Consider the following 20,597-nt stretch of genomic DNA (forward strand, 5'->3'; position numbering starts at 1 on the left):
ACACCAAGTCATCTGCGTACAGGAGACCCTTAATTTCTGTGCCATTCAGGTTGAGGCCAGGTGCCGTGGATTGATCTAACTGACATGCAAATTCATTAATGTACAAATTGAAGAGGATTAGACTAAGATTGCATCCCTGCCTCACCCCACAACCTTGGGAAAAGAAGGCTGTTTGTTTGTCTCCTATTTTAACTGCACATTTACTGTTTGTGTACATAGATTTAATTACATCATATGTTTTTCCTCCAATGCCACTGTTGAGTAGTCTGTAGAAAAGGCCCTCATGCCAGATGGAATCAAAGGCCTTTGTGAAATCAACAAAACATGCGTAGACCTTTCCTTTCTTCTTGTCTAATTCTTGCTCAGTCAGGGTGTGGAGGGTATAGATGTGGTCTGTTGTGCGAAAATTTGGTAAGAATCCAATTTGGCATTTATTCAAAACATTTTGGTCATTGATAAAACTGATGAGTCTTTTATTCATAATGTTGCAAAAGGTTTTTCCCAGGTTACTATTTACACAGATTCCACGGTAATTATTAGGGTCATATTTATCTCCATTTTTATAAAGGGGTGTTATTAAACCTGTATTCCATATGTCAGGAAAAGTGCCGACTGCTAGAATTATATTAAAAAGTTTGAGTATAGCCAATTTTAATTTATGGTCAGAATATTTGATCATTTCATTTAAGATGTTGTTGACTCCACAGGCCTTTTTAGCTTTCAGGGATTGGATGCTTTCCGTCAGTTCCTGCTCTGTTATTGAAGCATCTAGAGGGTTTTGGTTGTCTTTGATTACTAATTCTAAAGTTTTCCACTTGGCGTGTGTTTTGTTTTGGTTGCTGTTCTTTGTAATATTGCTGTATAATTCAGTAAAATAATTCATCCAAATGCTGCCATTTTGAATTGCCAATTGATCTTGTTGTGTTTTGTTTAGAGTGTTCCACTTCTGCCAGAACTGGTTTGACTCTAAAGATTCTTCTATTTCAGAGAGCTGGGTTCTGGTGTGTTGGTCTTTCTTTGCTCTCAGTGTGCATTTGTATTGTTTCAAGGTGTTGTAGTAATGAAGGCGTATATTTTGGTTGTTTGGGTCTCTATGTTTTTCGTTTGATAACTTTCTTAAAGTTTTCCTTATATTTTTGCAATCATTGTCAAACCATTTGTTATAGTGTATTTGTTTTGGTTTTTGATTAGAGGTTTTCAAGTTTGATAACTTTGCCAATTTATCAAAAATTGCGTTAATTTTGCCCACAGCAGTGTTTACACCATCATTATTGTGGGGGAATATTTCTGAAAGAAATAAATCGATTGAATATTGGATTTTGGCATTTTCAAATGCCTTTTGGTAGCTCTCCATGCTGTCTGATTTCCATCTGTGTGAATGTGTGGTGTTGTACAGTTCACTGGATTTAGAGGCCTCAGAGTTACTGTGTGCCCTCTTCAGATAGACCGTGATCTTGCTGTGGTCCGAGAGGGGTGTGAGTAGATAATTATCTATCTTTATCTTTATTTCGGCCATGACCAATATTGTTTTGTTTATGAACACTGGTAGATAACTATCTTGCCACCAGTTGGTCTTTGGCTGCTCCTGACGCTACCGTCATAAAAACAAGAGACCGCACATGCGCAGTTGCGCACTCTCAGCTGATTGTAAACAGATAAGATGGCGACAAGACGCAACTTCAGTGTTCATTTAAAGCTAGACTTTTTGAAATATTCCAAACAAATGTCAGGGGAATACGCCGCGGGGCATATGACGCCTGGTATGCAGAGGACGGCAACAAGACCTTCACAAAAGGAGGGAACATGAGAGCAGCTGACAAACGCAAGATAACGGCTTACCGTCTCCAGGTCCAGTAATTTCCTCTTTCCGTTGGTGTCATGACTGCCCAGTACCTGGACAACCGAGCCGTGGCGGCACGCAGGTATGTGGCGTGTCAGAGGAGAATCGAGCCGTTAACATTTCTCTTTGTGTTAGGTAATGTTAACGGCGTTAGGCTGACCAAACGTCCTCTTTTGCCCGGACGTGTCCACTTTTCACGTCCCGTCCAGGGCGTCCAGGTTTTTTTTTTGATAAACTGATAATGTCCGGTTTTCCGTGTGTTTGTGTGTGTGTGTGTTAGAGTGCGACAGACGCATATTTCTGTTCGAACCCGAACCGAGCCCGACATTATTTATAACCAAAGCACTGAGTTTGTGCCACACAGTTGTTACAGTTACAGGCTCTTTAACCCTGTGGGCCCGAACGACGCATAGTCCGTCCAAATTCACACCTGTTCTTCTCTGTGGATTTTCTCCGCGACCGTGCGTCATAGCGAGAAGCCACGCATATCACGTGAAACAGTGGAAGCATAGCTTTCCGACAAGATCAAGCACTTGCCGGTAGTAATGTTTTCACAGCGGAAAAAATGATAAAATTACACTAAAATTATGTATAACAGAGCTTTCATACAGCTCTGCACACACATTACTCTTGGATGGATTACTCGCGAATGCAGCATCGCACAGAAATACCACGCATATCACATGAAAGCGCAGGAACAGAGCTTTCCAATGATACCACACATCATTGTGCTGTCATCCCATCATGCTATAAATACAGATTAATTGTCTACAAAATAAAAACCTGACGAATTTCTTTACAATCCATTATACAGATCTTATTATCAGTCACTTCATATAGTGAGGAATATCATATCTTACCATGTCTTTGGCTTGCATGTGTTTCTCCCTGTCTATCCACACTTGTAGTCCGGCTTTCAAGATGCAAATATCTCCATATTGTCCAGTTGACATTCCATCAAACTTTGTATGACAAGACCAGCCACTTCACCTTTGCGCACCCAGACAACTGCAGTCTAATTATGCATGCATGCATGACAGGGCCATAGTCACCATATACATTGAGGGGGACACGTGCCCCCCCCCCGGTCCAAATTTTTGTTTACTGCAAACAAAGTGGCAAATATTATTTTGGAGGACATCATTACACTTGGTTGACTATTTTTCTATGATCTTAGATGTAAATATTGCATGTTTCTTTCAGATAAAACACATTTTTGACTTGTGAATGAGTCAATGGAATTTCTTGCAGTAATGAAAAAATACTGGCAATCATGTCCGCCTGGCACATACCACATGTTTTGGACAGCTGTGAAGTGACAGAATGTCCCATCATCATGGTTCTTATGATGCCAGATTCCAGAGAGTCTCCTCTCTTCAGATATGGCAGAATGTCATTTTCCAACTTGCTATGCTGAGATACATGTAAAAATGTAAGAATTTAGTAACACAGATTTGTTTTTTTCATTGATATAAAAATTTATATAAAATACAGGCACATAGAAGGACATGAAATGATGGCAAATCTGGATAGCCCACATTGTCCTGAAAAAAACAAGATATAGCATGTGTATGTAGCCTTTATAATGACTGTGATATAAGCTTATAAGTGTAAAGGTGTAAAACTAGCCAGGACTGCCTCTGGCACTGACATTTTTACTGTAACCATCTTTTTATCTATGGAAGCCCATTTTCGCCAGTAATGGAAAAAAAAATGCCATTCCTTATAAAAACTGTGAGATAAAAAGTCATAATTATGAATGTAGCCTAGTTTTCAAATTAATGTGTGGCATGTTGTCTTGTAAGGTGTGTGGCATCACGATGGCTGCCGATGGGACAATGGATGAGATGATTCACTGATTCAAGGCAGGACAACTCGTACACTGTGCTGTAGTAAATAGTAAATAGTGGTGATTTACAAAAACACCAGAAACTATTTTTACTGTTATTGTTTATTGTTTGTTACTGTAAATAATACATTTCTATATTTGTAATACAAAAAAAAAAAATTACTATAAAGACAAGTTTACATAAATATTTCTGCTGTTTCAATTTAAAAAAAATACAGTATTTGTATTTTCAAATTTGGCTGTGATTTTTTCTTTTTCTTTTTTTTTTTCTTTTATTAAAAGCCTCCTTCAAACAGTAGCCTGCCCCTATTTGTAGCCTGGTCCCAAATTATTTTTTTGTTAATAGTGGCCCCGGCTACTAGGAAATACAGTATGTATGTAACATACAGTCACTGGCCACTTTGTGTACACCTGTCTAATCTAATGCAATCCAGTAGAGCGACTATACCATGATTTTTTTCCCCGAAGCTTATACATTTTCGGTTATTGTTGACATTGTCTAGAAAGTGGTGATTCTACTTTGTTTATTATTGAGGTCATAGTGAATGGTGGTGGTGTACTGGGGTGGCTTCCTAATTTTGTCTAATTGAGGGGGACAAATATTAGGAACACTTTTAAATATATTGCACTCCAGTACACCAACACCACCTACTACGACCTCAATAATAAAGTAGAATAATCACCTTTCTGACAAAAGCTGAAAAAGTAAAAGCTTTGTAAACGTACAATGTGTGGCAGAGCTGTTGTATTGGATTGTATTACATTGCACAGGTGTACCTAATAAAGTGGCCAGTAAGCCCCACATTTACACCACCAATCCATGCCTGCTCTGGATTTCCCCGCAGCCCCTGGTTGCTCGGCAGCCTCAGCCCCTGAGACCATGCTGATCAAAAGTTATTAAAAGCTTTTCTCTATGTCAAGGGGTGTGGCGGCTATGACGCCACCCTCGCCACCAAATCAGTTGGCTTTTTGATGGCTTCAGCGACCTCATTCCTCACGAAATTGATACACAGGTCAAGAATGGCGAGCTCTTACATCTGATAGGGCCGTTGCCCATGGGGGGGACAAAATGCCTCTATAGTCCCCCTTGAAATTTTCAAAAAACCCTCCCCATAGGGATTTTCTTGGAGTACGAAGATGAAACGTCACACCACGTCAGGGTTAAGTTACTATGAGTTTTCACATAACTGCTTCAGTGATGCGTGCTGTTGGCCCCCCGCGATAGCGCGGGAGAGCGAGGGTCCGGTCACAGCTGCTTGCAGCTTTAATTTATTATTTTATCCACTTTGCTTCAACCGATCACCACCAAACTTTTCCTTGTTTTTCCTTGAAACGTTCCTTGTCCCATTATCCACCTTTCCTGAAAATTTCATCAAAATCCGTTCAGAACTTTTTGAGTTATTTTGCAGACAAACAAACAGACAAACAGACCAATGCCGGTGACAACATAACCTCCTTGGCGGAGGTAATTAACAATAATCTGTATGACACAATAAGACAGAAAGAGAGACAGAGAGAGATGCAGGACAGACGGTAATGACAGTAGCTTACAACAACATTAATGAAAGTAATAATATTATGATTATAATTCTGGCTAGTTCCTGTACACGTGCCGCTGCGTTCTGAATTAGCTGGAGAGTTTTTAAAGACTTATTAGAGCTTACCTGATCACAGGGAATTGCAGTAATCCAGCCTAGAGGTAACAAAAGCGTGTCCAGGCCTAATTTTAGCAATATTACGCAGATGAAAAAATGCATTCCATGAGGTTTGTTTTAAATGGGAATTAAAAGACAAATCTTGGTCAAATATTACGCCGAGGTTTCTTGCGGTAGTGCCAGAGGCCAGAGCAATGCCATCCAGAGAAACTATGTCATCAGATAAAGAGTCTCTGAGTTGTTTGGGGCCAAGAACAATAATTTCAGTTTTGTCTGAATTTAACATCAGGAAATTGGAGCTCATCCAGGTTTTTATGTCTTTAAGGCAATTATGAAGTTTAGGTAATTGATTACTTTCATCAATAAATACAATTGTGTATCATCCGCATAGCAATGGAAATTTACAGAGTGATTTCTAATGATGTTATTGTTGTTATTTCCTATATTGCTGTGTTGCTGCCTACAGACAAAGCTAGTACCATAGAAAGTCAAGATCTGTAGGAGTCAAAGATTTGTGGCTGTGTTTTGGTTATGAAAAATACATCCATCCCCATTATTACATTGTGTCTATATTTCACACTTCAACTTGATCTGCTCTGTGCAACATGCTGCAGCTCCAGGGGCGATTGCTCTGAGACAACAAGGGAGGCTGAACTTCCCCTAAAATTTCATAGAAGAAATGGTCAAATATGCACTATTGAATTTACATTAAAATAAGAATTTACATTGCATTAAACATGCGCTAGGATGTGTTTAACATTATGATTATGATATTCAAACGTCAGCTGTTTATCACCAGTTTTCAAACGCGACCTCTCTGTCATACATTCTCGTGTCAGCACAGTGGACGCGGAGCCTCCAAGCATTCCTATGAGACAGCACTGAGCAGGTTCTTTTCATGCAGCAAAGCAAGACGGTCATTGGATAAATGTGACGAAGTTGTCACTTCGGGACCTAATGGAGCAGTAGGTGGGAGAGGACTCTCGGTGTATGCATGATGATTGGATGATTGGACCCCTTTGTGATTAACAGCGCTTCGCATTTCGAGCTCAGTCCTATGCGGATATTTGCGAGTGGAGTGTTCTGACAGAGCGCCGTCCGGATTTCCTTGTTTCCATAAGCGATATAGCTCATTTTCACCGTTTTAGACACACTTCAGGTGTTTAAACTGATCTGAAAATCTTTGAGGTGTGTTTTGCTGTGGTTCTATGGCATGAGTGTGGTTGAAAAACGGCTTCAATTAGATGTTCCTTTTATAAGTTACTGCCTCGCTACAATATGACAAATTTTATGATATAAACTTAAAGTGAGCTTCCCCTGTTTGAAAGACCAGCAGCCGCCACTGTGCAGCAGTCCGCTGCAATTTTCTAGACTGGCTGCAGACTGCTGCAGTCAGCTCGGCAACCACAGGCCCTTTTACAGTGTTATTTGTTGACAGAAATTGTAATATACATAGGAAATGAGGAAAAGCATCAGAGGTCCCCTTTAAATATAGCTCAAAGGGGAACTAATGTTTTTTTCAACCTGGGCCCTATTTTCCGATCTACTTTTGTCTAAATGAGTGATAGGATGTTCAATATTTGACATTTCTCCAGTACGAAGTTAGGGCTGACCTGCCTGCGGCCTGTGAGCGCATGCTATCTCACTATATAATGATGAAAACTCTGTCTGTGGGTTTGTCTGTGTGTCTGTTCCACGTTTTTCTCCTCACTGACTTGGTCAATCCATGTGAAATTTGGCACAGTGGTAGAGGGTAATGGGAGGATAAGAATGAAGCAATATTACATCAATTGGCCAAAGGGGGCGCTATAGCAGCCGATTGAAATTGTAAACTTTGAATGGGCATATCTCATGCCCCGTATGTCGTAGAGACATGAAACTTTGCACAGAGATGCCTCTCCTCACGAGGATCAAATTTGCCTCAAGAACCCATAATTTCCGGTTATATAGATTTTCTGCCATTTTGAATTTTTTGAAAAACACTTAAAATCGATCTCTTCCTATGAAGTTTGACCAATCTGCACGAAACTTTGTGAACATAATCTAGGGACCAATATCTAAAGTTCCCTCTTGGCAAAAGTTGGAAAACTTACTAAAACATAACTCAAGGGTTTCACCAATCACCACGCAACTTTGTAGGCATATGACCACACATAATCTGAGGGGACCCCTCCATTATTGACCCGATCAAACAATGGGAGCACTAGAGAGATAAATTCTTATCTAGGCCTAACCGCCATATCGATTTTTACTAAACTTGGTAGATATGTAGAACAAGACAAAGCAATCGTACTATCAAATTCAACTGGAGACGAGGTGAGAGAGGGAGCAGTGTTACTTCGGTAGCACACATACTAAAATTGCAACAGGCAGAGGAACATGTCGGAATCCAGCTAAAAGTAAACACAGACGTTCATTTCTTCTTTCCGTTATGTTGTACGATAATTATACTAACAATTCAAGCCTATACGTGTGAAAAAAATGCACTTTTAGTGGACGTATTTTGACGTTGTTTGACGCTGTCTGAGTGCCCTATTATTTAATATAGCGCGCGCTCACAGGCTGCAGGCAGGTCAGCCCTAGCTTCATACTGGAGAAATGTCAAATATTGAACATCCTATCACTCATTTAGACAAAAGTAGATCGGAAAATAGGGCCCAGGTTGAAAAAAACATTAGTTCCCCTTTAACTTAACTCAGCATTCTCAGTATATAAGGGAATATGTTTGCTACTGAGAAAAAAATAAAACAGTCAGAACCAACACTTAGTCAGAACCATTTCATAGAACATACTTGAAAAAAAACTGTAGGAGCTGGGACTAAGTATTTATCAAGTTAAGGCTGAAAAATGAATCTTTCACTAGATCCAGAGAAATATAATAAGCTCCTCATTTCCTGAGTGATGCTAATCGATTCATACATTAAGGTGTATTCCTTTCACAGCCCAATTAGAAAAGTAGTTGTTGATCCTACCCTCACTACAGAGGAAAAGTAATCTGATAAGATCCTGGCGGGCCACCAGTTATTTACTGGAAGAGGAAGAGGCTAATTGGGTTATTGCAGAGAAGAGAGAATCTGGAGTGGAGGCTTAATGAAAGAATGTAAGGAACGAGGATGGAGAAGGTTGCCTTATTGACTTGCTGCCTTCTTCTTCTCACGTTTTGGAACAGAGGGCAGGAAATCCTAAGCCAGTTCAATTAATGCTGGCCTTTTGAAATGTCCTCTTGCTGGAGTATGATTGGTACTGTACCATGCAGTCTGACCTGTGGGGCTCCAGCCTCAGTCACAACAGTTTATCATTTACTATTTATAGATGTTTTTTCTTTTGCTTAATTTGAGCTCATCTTTGCTGAGATCACGAGATGACATCTTGACTTTAAGGTCCTTATTAGTGCTGTAATGACACAGGAAATCTCAGTGAGTCATTCAGTCTGGCCTCTTTCTCTGTTGCACAGAAAGCAAAGTCCAAACTTAGCTTAGCTGATATGGGACATTTGATCATTTTGCAGTTTCATCACCTTGTATTACAGTATGTTCAGAATCCTATTATAATTTGAAGGGTATGAACAGAGGGAATTAATGCTGATACGTTCTTAAAGATATCTGTGAGAGTCACAGAAGCAGACTCCAGAATGCACTGAGAGAAGCAGAGGTAGTGAGAGCTGTGCACAAATAAATAGAAAAAAATGTTTCAATCCCATCCTACAGTGCATCATTCTGTCTTCTTGTCAGCAGATAAAACATGCAAAAATAGCACAAAAAGTAGATTTGTGATTATCAGTTGTACAATATGCAGTAGTAACACATTACATTTCCTAAGTAGTGGGCTTTCCCAGAAAGGCTGAGCAGTGTGATTCCCAGTTGGTCCACTCAGATTCTATGTCTCATGATAAATTCCTCAGAAAGTAGAAGCTAAAGACCTTGTGGACAGGAGGCTCAACCAGACGTGTTGAGTTAACCCTCACCATGTTTCAGTTTTCCATGTCTGCCTAGCAGTCTCCCTCTCATCTGATACAACTTACCACCACGTGTTAATCAGTTAACAATTCTGTTCCTCTTTTCAACTGAGTGTCAGACATACAATCAATCCGATTTATACGGCCACAAAGTTGATCGGCTATCTTTGGTTCAGTGTGTTCTGGTACCAATTACACAATCACTATGTGCATAGAAATGTCTGATACTGTACATAAAATAAGTACACATGCAGTATTAACTTCGGATTCATTACACGTGCGCACCAGTCAACTTTGTTCTTACCACCATGCATATGCTAGTAAATCATTTTAAATGACAGGCATGTTGCAGCTTTTCAAAATCAGCATTCTGCCCCGTCCAGATTTTTCTATTTAAGGATTTACATTTGTCTAGAAGACCAAAATACATGGGATACAGATAGCAACAGCATGCCACAGCATGCCACAGCATGTCCATTATAATCATCTGAAGATGCTACACTGACCACAGAAGCCGTGCTTACCAGCTCGGGCACCGCACAGCTCTTCTTTTCTTTTACGCAGCTGGCTTTTTTTTCTCTGTGCACAGCTCTTTGGCCCTACAACATGTAAAAATGACATAGAACTGTGTACAAAAACAGCACAATCTGTTTAAAAATTATAAAAATGAATACCTAATTTTACCAGAGGCAATGCGATGCAGCAGAGTTTAAGTTTGGCCGCACTTCACCACAGAATCAAATGACCACAGCTCTGACTGGCCACTACAGCTGTCCATGGCCATTGCATGGCAGCTCGTCACAGGCCGCACTTTACCGCTGCTTGGTGTATTTTCACCATTGTGTCAATCTCTGAAGATGTGCTCTCCTCAAGGCACAGGCTGCAATATCTTCCAGCAAGGTCAAGTAAGCCATCTTAGCAGGGGGATTTCCTGTGTTTTGGGCCCACCTAACCATGAAAGTATGCATCCTTCGAACCAGTCGCCCGAAGTTCCAGTAACCACCTAATGGTTAGCATATGAAACGTCTTGCGGGCAATGCATTGGTTTAAGATGTGATGTTCCAAAATGGATCTGACTTCTCCTTTCTTCTTGGGAACCACAAAGTATGCAGAGTGAAAATCCCTTCCATCTGTGAGTGGGGAGGAAGGACACAGCCTGTTTTTGTAACAGGTCATGGATCTCTGCCACTCCCTTGAAACTGCATCAGGGGACAAGTATGTTGGCCAGCGTTTAAAGCTAAAAAGCCGTGATATCCTGTCTATGCCCTCTCCACCACCAGATATTCCATAAAAGTGGTAGCAAGGTTCAGGAAAACATAACTAGTACTGTGGAAACCTCCAAGCCATGCGGAGGTCTGTGAACCAGCAGCCGACAGCATGTCTCTGTGTTTAATCCTCTTATCTCCCATGGAGATTGGGAGAGAGAAATAGATGTGTGTATTTGTTTTGTTAATCAGAACTGCTATATATCTGGTGATGTGTCTCCTTACATCATCATGTGGGAATATAGGTTCATGAATGGACATAGCTCCTCAAATTTCTCTTTTCTCTTTTTTTGGAGATTGAATGGAGAGATAGATCCAATGGCCACAATATGTGATGAATGCTATTTTCACATCACGCCAAGCGTGGCATTCATAAATGGGCACAGTGCTTTGATGCCATTGGTTAAGACTGACTACACTAGTCTGAGCTCTTTGTCCACTTCTTTTAATAAAGGTGTGGAGAGGGTGGCAAGTACGTGAGTGTGCTCGGCACTCGCCACTTGGCAAGCCACTGAGACATAATGGGTGGATGAGAGGGGAGTATGCTCTTGAGCAATCTAATTTGTTTTAATCAAAACATTTTTCACATTACCAATATGGACAGGAGCACCTACGTTAATGACATTGCAGCCATGCACCTCAGCTATAAAGGGGGCGATGTAGGGGTGCGGGGCGGTTAGCTCTCCGTACCACAATCGCTCTCTTCTCCTTTACGGCACTTTACTATCCAATGTCTTATCTCCTTTCTGTGGATGAGCGAGCAGCAGGTGACAACTGTGTCCTCCTTCAATAGTCATTTGAAGAGCTGAGTGACTGATGACAACAATCTGAAAAGCCCTTCCACAATGAAAAGGGTTCCCTCAAGATTATTCTAGTTCTTTTTGGGGACTGTGAGTCCCAGCCATACATGATGGGGGGCTACTATGGCTAGACATCACACAGCCTGCTGCAGCAACACAGATTCAGATTATTCATTTGGCCATTCTGTGGTCCAAAGTATCATTCCAAGATGGTGCGGGGGGATTTAGCAACTGGGTATGTTGGGAGTCTGGCTAGTTTCCAGCCAGATTCCCAACACACCCAGTTTGTTAGCAGCTGCAGTTAGCTGCACTCCCAGCTGAAATATCTAGTCAAAATACTATAGCATCTCTGTCACACAGCAACAGTGGTAGAGGCTCCCTACTATCTCATCAGCGGGCTGACTGCAGGCGCAGGTAGGCAGCCAGACCATCAAAGGGAACCATGCCAGGTTCAGTTCCTCCATGTCACCATGCATCCTGTGAAATCTACAATATCCGGAACTGGGGCTCTCATCTTTAAGCGACTACTGCCAGGATGCTTCGACAAACTGCAAGATGTCAGGAAGAAGGAGTGAGATGAAAGCTGTGCAGGCTGAGCAAACAGACAGGTGGGAAGTCCAAGCGGAGAAAAGTCATCAGTGGACTCCTGCTGATGTACTGAACATCAATAAGTTCATCATCTACAGACCCTCGCCCTTGTCTCAGCAGCGATGACCAAAGGTGGCGGTGGAGTGTTGGTGGTTGGAGACTGGGTCTCGATGTCATCAATCTTGAGCTCCTGCTCACTCTCATGGCAGTGTCTGAAGTCATTCCACCACTGCTGACATCTAAAACTGAGCAGGGCCCAGCAATCCTCACAGGCTGGTAGCTGCTGAACATCTCTCTCTGCATGGTTTGTGCCAAGGCTTTGATAGGATTACTGAAACAGTGACTCAATTTGTGGGGAAAGCTGATCAGTGAGCAAATTGCCCTTGCTGAAGAGAACAGGATGGCGGACAATGTTGTCGTACCACCTTATATACTTTGGCCTCCACTAGTATTCCAGTAGGAATATACTGATTGGTTGGCTACGTTTATGCATATTTTAGTGGGAGAATGACTGATTGGAGGAGAGTATTACCCATAAAGTCCAGTAGAGGGCAGAGCTTGTTTGTGATAGAACGAAGCATCACTCCCAATTAATCCTCTCGAGGTTTGTCCGTGGGCTGTATCCTTTCCTGGACCCCATCCAGAGACTTTAAGAAGGCCAAATATTCTGATGCATAGATACAAACACCAGCCCTCCCCACAGTGATTCATAATGGTATAAAGGTAGTCCATTTGTGCTTGTGAGTATTCCACACCCACCCTCTCACCCTGGGCAGCTATGGAATACATCCCCTCTGTAGGAGTTTGGTTCCAGACCAAAATGCGTAGAGGTAAACCCAACTACAGTATATCTAGTTGGTACCGCTCAATGTCCCACACTAGCTCTAGTTCCTTCCCCACCAGAGAAGTGATGATCCCTGTCCCTAGAATTGTGTTGCCAGGGGTCAGCATGGCTGTGCTCGACTAGGCCCCGTGGATCAAGACCCAGCCATCACACACTCACCGGCAAGCTCACAGCTTGCTGGTGAGTGCTTACAGGTCTGGCTCCGGGAGTGGGCCTTGGTTTCTCTGGTCCAGACAATGTGCAACAGCTTTTTCTTGGCCTATTCACATGGTCTGTGAATCACTCTTAGTCTGGTCTCTCCCCAAGGACAGATTTGCTATGGGGGATCCTACCAGGAGCTATTTCCCCCAAAAATACAACTCGCAGGGTCATAGGGATACAAAACCCCTCCACCATGATAAGGTGCTAATTTTAGGAGGGGTAACCCAAATGTATAAAGCTTCTGCAACTTCAACATGAATATTCTGCTTACCTACCTACCTGCTGAGTTTTCAGTAATGTAACATTCTGAAATGAATGGGATATTCAAAATACATTCACAGTAACTACTAACGGTAACTAGTATAAAAGCAAGACCTTAATTGAAAGAAGTATTTATAATTACAGAACATATGAAATTAACAATTTTTTTTTTTGATAACCTTATACTTAAAGGGGCAAAGAGCGAAATCCTTTCACCGCTAGGTTTGCTGTTGTGCACTGCCTGTAGACCAAAACAAAGTGTGTCATGAGCCACACCTCCCTCTACCTCTGCTCTCCAACAGCTAGTGGAGGCTAACTGGCTGTGTTGGCAGCTGAGTGAAGTGGAGCATGAGGAGGAAGCACCGGTTAGCCCCGCTTTCACTGCAAGCAGATTCCGGCTTGTAAACAATGGGCTGGAGATCAACACAGAGAGAGGGTGTGTGACGTCATGCTATACTCCAGATGAAATTACACCTCTAGTTCTTCCCATAGCAATTTTTTAATTCCTTCAATCTAGAAATGATGAATTTCGCTTATTGCTCCTTTAAAGCAACTACGTGTAGGATTTGAAAATTTCTGCCTCTGGTACCACCAGTGGTGGTATCAAAAAAGACATTATGACTTACAATAATGTTCGTCTACCCTGTTTGAACTAAATATCTATTGAACATCAATTTTCAACAGGATTGTATTCTTTTTCTACAAACAAAAAGGCTATATTATTATTTTTTTTTTAAAAATCCTACAAAGTGACTTTTATTGAAAAAAAAGAACATCTCTTGCTGCTGCTTAATGTTCTTTACTTGTTCTCTGCTGTTCTTTCTTCCTGTTTGTCTTGCCTTTATCCCTGTCCTGCCTAACAGCGGAGCCGCTCACGCCACTCTCCAGGGATCCATCTAGCTGTATGTACTCACTGTCACACAACATGTCATATACAGTACAGGCCAAAAGTTTGGACACACCTTCTCATTCAATGCGTTTTCTTTATTTTCATGACTATTTACATTGTAGATTCTCACTGAAGGCATCAAAACTATGAATGAACACATGTGGAGTTATGTACTTAACAAAAAAAGGTGAAATAACTGAAAACATGTTTTATATTCTAGTTTCTTCAAAATAGCCACCCTTTGCTCTGATTACCGCTTTGCACACTCTTGGCATTCTCTCCATGAGCTTCAAGAGGTAGTCACCTGAAATGGTTTCCACTTCACAGGTGTGCCTTATCAGGGTTAATTAGTGGAATTTCTTGCTTTATCAATGGGGTTGGGACCATCAGTTGTGTTGTGCAGAAGTCAGGTTAATACACAGCCGACAGCCCTATTGGACAACTGTTAAAATTCATATTATGGCAAGAACCAATCAGCTAACTAAAGAAAAACGAGTGGCCATCATTACTTTAAGAAATGAAGGTCAGTCAGTCCGGAAAATGGCAAAAACTTTAAATGTGTCCCCAAGTGGAGTCGCAAAAACCATCAAGCGCTACAACGAAACTGGCACACATGAGGACCGACCCAGGAAAGGAAGACCAAGAGTCACCTCTGCTTCTGAGGATAAGTTCATCCGAGTCACCAGCCTCAGAAATCGCAAGTTAACAGCAGCTCAGATCAGAGACCAGATGAATGCCACACAGAGTTCTAGCAGCAGACCCATCTCTAGAACAACTGTTAAGAGGAGACTGCGCGAATCAGGCCTTCATGGTCAAATAGCTGCTAGGAAACCACTGCTAAGGAGAGGCAACAAGCAGAAGAGATTTGTTTGGGCCAAGAAACACAAGGAATGGACATTAGACCAGTGGAAATCTGTGCTTTGGTCTAATGAGTCCAAATTTGAGATCTTTGGTTCCAACCACCGTGTCTTTGTGAGACGCAGAAAAGGTGAACGGATGGATTCCACATGCCTGGTTCCCACTGTGAAGCATGGAGGAGGAGGTGTGATGGTGTGGGGGTGTTTTACTGGTGACACTGTTGGGGATTTATTCAAAATTGAAGGCACACTGAACCAGCATGGCTACCACAGCATCCTGCAGCGACATGCCATCCCATCCGGTTTGCGTTTAGTTGGATGATCATTTATTTTTCAACAGGACAATGACCCCAAACACACCTCCAGGCTGTGTAAGGGCTATTTGACCAAGAAGGAGAGTGATGGAGTGCTGCGGCAGATGACCTGGCCTCCACAGTCACCGGACCTGAACCCAATCGAGATGGTTTGGGGTGAGCTGGACCGCAGAGTGAAGGCAAAGGGGCCAACAAGTGCTAAACACCTCTGGGAACTCCTTCAAGACTGTTGGAAAACCATTTCAGGTGACTACCTCTTGAAGCTCATGGAGAGAATGCCAAGAGTGTGCAAAGCAGTAATCAGAGCAAAGGGTGGCTATTTTGAAGAAACTAGAATATAAAACATGTTTTCAGTTATTTCACCTTTTTTTGTTAAGTACATAACTCCACATGTGTTCATTCATAGTTTTGATGCCTTCAGTGAGAATCTACAATGTAAATAGTCATGAAAATAAAGAAAACGCATTGAATGAGAAGGTGTGTCCAAACTTTTGGCCTGTACTGTACTTGTTTTTGGTTTGACATTGCTTAGATTTATCTGGTCCACTTAGGTGAACTATTAAACCCACAATGCCATTACCATATTACAAATATATTGTCACTGTAATGCGAGATGGTAATGTCAGATGATTACATGGTCTCACATGGGTTAATATCATGGTAACATGGTAACCTAAAGTACTGCTACACAGTTACATTTTAAAAAAGCCTTCTTCAACAAAATAGTAGTCTGCGCTTATAGTGGCCACTTTTTATAAAACATGATACATGCTCAAATTGTTTAATTTCTGGTTTAATGCCTTTTCTTTTGTTAGTGCCTATAGCCACATGGTTGAGTAAACAAAATTCTCATATTTGAATGTGTAAACATACCATCCACATTAGACGCTGCTTACTGGAGTGTCTCAGTGCATGCAGAACTGAAGAAGATAGCCAACTCTTGGCCAAACTCAGGGTCCCACTTGCAGATGACAGTGAGGGACTTCAGAAACCCTGGCTCTTCATGGACCTTTTTTTACAGCAGACATTTTAACTCATAGTAAGAAAAACCTTTTTGTTAACAATGGCACAGTACAATCAAGTGTCCCAGTAAGCCCGGGCTATTCACTTGGCGGCTCCAGCCTGCCAGAATACTTGTCACTTGTATACAAGTACCCTCATATAGCACATGCTGCATACTCAGGTACTGTAGGTGGTGGTATGTACATCCCTCTGTCCTTAGGACCCTCGCAGCGGATGAGGAAAAACTCCCCGGACTGATTTGTGAACATGGTATTGCCATTTGAATGTACAAATACCCTGGTCCTATGTGTCTTGATATAAAACAAAGCACAGATGTTGTTCTGCATTTACAAAATACAATATATTTACTCCTTCAGTATGTTGTTTTAATTTCTGTGTCTGTTAACGTGATTACTGATATTGTCCGGTCCCTACCTTCTGGCTCAGTTTCGGAACTAGCCCCCATTCCAAACTAATTCAGGGCTCGAAATTGCGACCGTTTTGGTCGCATATGTGACCAAAATTTCATCTGTGTGACCTCAAAATATAATTGGGAGCACTGGTGCGAGTGTAAATAATTCTTCTGGTGTGACTATTGGCCACTGGGTTTTCATTGAGTCCCATCTTTTTCCAGATCAATGGAGCCAGTTGGTAAATTAAACTTTTACCAAACCCCATAGGAAGGACAGCAAACACATCCTTTTTTTCAATAAAAGCTTTCAGTGCAGCCGTTTGCTCTGTTTTTAAAGAAAATGTACATTCCAGTTCATTCAACACATTTACCATCACAGTTTCAACATCAGTAGCCATGTTGGTTGTTTAAGAAATGCATTCACTCTGCTCCTTGTCCCTCCTATTCTGATGACATGCTCGCCCCAAAGTAATAAACAAAATAAATAAATTGAATAGCCCTGCAGTAAGTTATTACAGCGAGCCAGGGTGCACAATACGAACACCCTGTCATCAATAACAACTGTGCTTTTCCTTCAGTGAAAATACAAAATGTCTGCTGTCTATAAAGAAATGTCCTTAGTCACTCTGAATATATGCCAAGAATATGGCAGGCAGGCCAGGTGATTGTCTGCTATGTCCCCATTTGGTTCATCTGCCATCACAAATGGGAAATTAAGGCAACACAGGGAAGAGGGTTCAAATGCAGACAAGCAGGCAGGGTGAAAGGATAAAGAGAAATTTATTAAAGGTGGCAGTCAGGAACAGGCTTACAGGTAGGCAACAGGATGGCATTCTGAACAAACAAATTCAAGAGGGGCAAGAACAAGCAGGAACATACCAGGTATGGGTTGAGGTTCAGATTCAGGTGCCCGGAAAGTAAAGGCATAAGCAACAGGTGAGCAGGTGACTGGGACTGGTGGGAAAGTCTAAGTGCATCTGGTGGATGGATGCATGGATGCATGGATGCATGGAAATCTCAGGGTCTGCAGAAGTAAGAATATGGCTAAAAGGAGGGACAGCAGCAGAATGGGTAAAGCAGGAGTTAGACTTTGTGAAAAGTACTGTTTTTGAGTTAACACTTAATGTGCAAGAATCAGGTGTAGTCATAGTATGAAGCCAGAGGTATAGAAAAACTATAAGTACTTTGTTACTGGATAATAACCTTGTGTCAGTGATGATTATCAGAGAACTTTTGTCTCTCTCCCTCCCTCAGTCTGTCCCTGATGCCAGCCCTATGAAGCGCTCAGCCTCCACTGTCACCCCACAGCGAACCCAGGAGGTCAACCTTAGGGACTACACCTTAGACAAACCCAGCCAGGACCGACCCCACCACCATCACCACCACCACCGCTGCCACCATCGTAGAGACAGGGATAGAGATAAAGACAGAGACAGAGATAGAGAGAAGAGGCAGAGGTCTTTGGATACACCTCTGGGTGAACAACCACACAGCTCTTCTGGTTAGTCAGCACTTACAGACACACAGAGTCTCCAGAGCATAGTATGAGGGTTACCATATTTTCAGACCTCTAAACCAGGACACTTAAGTGTCCCGCACATTCATGCACATGCACATGTATGCAGTGGTAGAATGTTACAAAGTACACTTACTCAAATACTATATTTAAGTATACATTGGGCACTTCAGTATTCCCATTTTATGTTACTTTTAACTTCTACTCCACTACATTTCAATGGCAAATATTGTAATCTACTCCAAGCATTTTAGTAACAAATCAGTGATGAATTCATACAGGTGATAATAAGTGGGAGAGAACATGATAAATGTCCATGAGAGCACTAAAACAAGTTTAATTTGAAAATTAGGGCTCAAGCTCTAAAGGAGCAGAACCATAATTATTATTATTATCATTATTATTATTATTATTATTATTGTTATTATCACAATTGTGTTTCTGATCTTTATTGTGTGAGTGCTGATTAAAAGTGTGTTCTCAATGTGTTCTATAAAAAAGCAGTGGAGACTACTTGTACTATCATCTGAAAGTACAGACCAAGTTCTGTCCAAGTATCATAAACGTTGCGCAAATGGCAGGACTTTGAGTATGCTGTTACTGACCTGCTCACCCATATTTTGGTAGAGGTCCCTGAGGTAATCAAACAGTCCCTAAGTGTCAAGGTGCCAGGTGTTGATGAGATTTTTCCTGAGATGTGGATGACTCTGGACATTGTTATCACACTGCTCAGCCTTCCCAGGAAAGTATATTTCAGGGTGCTGGAATGGAGGCTCTGACCGATAGTCGAACCTCAGATTCAGGAGAAGCAATGTGGATTTCGTTCAATCCATGGAAAAGTCGAGCAGCTCTTAACCCTTTAAATGCTGCTGGTGGGGTCATGGGAGTCTGCCCATACAGTCTACATGTGTTTTATGGATTTATAAAATAGGGTTGTAACTAACTATTATTTTAATTGTTAATTAATCTGTTGCCTCTCTGTAAGCTCCGCTGATATTTGTGCAGTTTATACTCTTCTGTTTATTCAGTTGCACTTTTCTGATAACAGTGATAACATGTGACTTTAAGACACTCATCAGGAAATGGATTTGAACTCACCACTGTCCTCCTGCTGGGTGGTGCATTCAGGTTTGAACCTGGAACCCTCTTGCTGTGAAGCGACAGTGCTAACCAGGGTTCCAAGTTCAAGTCTGCTGTTTGGTGAGGCCCTTTCTGTATGGGATGTACATTTTAACCAAAATGTATTGATAAATCAATAAACCACCTTTCACCCTGTAATATTGTCCTTCTCCACAGGCGCACCAGGAGAGCCAGAGTCTGACCTAGCTGCCTCCAGAGAGCGGGCCCACGACCGTGGACGCTCCCACTACAGGAAACACCACTCATCTGTGGACAAGCAGCGCTACTACTCCTGTGACCGCTACTGCAGCCGGGAACACTGCCACACCAAACCTGCCACCACCAGCTGTGTTGCCTCCCCCAGCGAGGGGCAGGAAAGCAGCAACAAGCAGGTGGGAGGGCAGACGCATGTAGAGTAGGGACAGACATGATATTAGACCAAGTGAACAGGATTTCTAAAGGGATTTTAATGAATTTGGAGTTTATCTGACAGTGTTTAATATTGTTGAATACTGCATTCCCTTAGAATGTCATTCGAATCAGAAAAAAACAAATATTTAGATCAAAGAACACTAGGCTAGGAATAGGCTTGGGTGGTATGTTTTTTTTTTATATCTTCATACTCTCTTGACATTTCACCAGGTAAAAAACTAAAGGCTGAACTACTGAGGTCATTGTAGTATGTGGGTGTATCTAATATGCAATTAGCCTACTTAGCTGAGTCCTGCTGATTTTAAATACTTATGGCCCATAGATTAATTAATAAGTAGGAAATAAATGCCCTTCTTGCCGGAAGACCTGATAACATCTGTTGCCACAGAAGATACCGACACATCAGTGGGCTGAATGAGGATGTGTCAATAAAATCATGCGACTGATGAACTACGTTTATAGTTCGAAGAAGTCATATTTCCTTTACTAGTCCTGTAACAATATCCCCACCGCTGGCAGTTGCCATTTTTCTCATCTCAGTTGCCTGTTTGATCAGTCGAGACCAGAGGTGGGGGATTAAAGTCACATGATTTGACTCCAGTCTGACTCCGACTTGAGACTTGCTTGACTAACACTGATGAAAGACTCAACTGGACCTTGTCTTGGTAGTCCTATCTTGAGACTTGATTCAGATTTGGTACAGATGACTTGAAAGGACTTGACTTTATTTAATATCTGTGTTTTTCTAGATATTGAGAAGTTATGTTTTGTTTTTGAAACATAATAACCAAAATAATA

General features: G+C 41.7%; 1 protein-coding gene across 6 annotated transcripts in view; it reads left to right on the forward strand.

Annotated features, from left to right (window-relative positions):
• Positions 1-20,597, forward strand: part of cacna1ba (calcium channel, voltage-dependent, N type, alpha 1B subunit, a) — a 775,969-nt gene that overhangs the window by 708,976 nt on the left and 46,396 nt on the right. For all 6 annotated transcript variants that reach the window (XM_078170996.1, XM_078170991.1, XM_078170994.1 and 3 more), the window contains 3 exons: positions 14,122-14,160; positions 17,987-18,233; positions 19,545-19,759. In XM_078170996.1, coding sequence (XP_078027122.1) covers positions 14,122-14,160; positions 17,987-18,233; positions 19,545-19,759 — 501 coding nt within the window. The remainder of the gene's footprint in view (positions 1-14,121; positions 14,161-17,986; positions 18,234-19,544; positions 19,760-20,597) is intronic.

Source organism: Epinephelus lanceolatus, chromosome 9 (assembly GCF_041903045.1).
Source record: "Epinephelus lanceolatus isolate andai-2023 chromosome 9, ASM4190304v1, whole genome shotgun sequence".
Taxonomy (NCBI): domain Eukaryota; kingdom Metazoa; phylum Chordata; class Actinopteri; order Perciformes; family Serranidae; genus Epinephelus; species Epinephelus lanceolatus.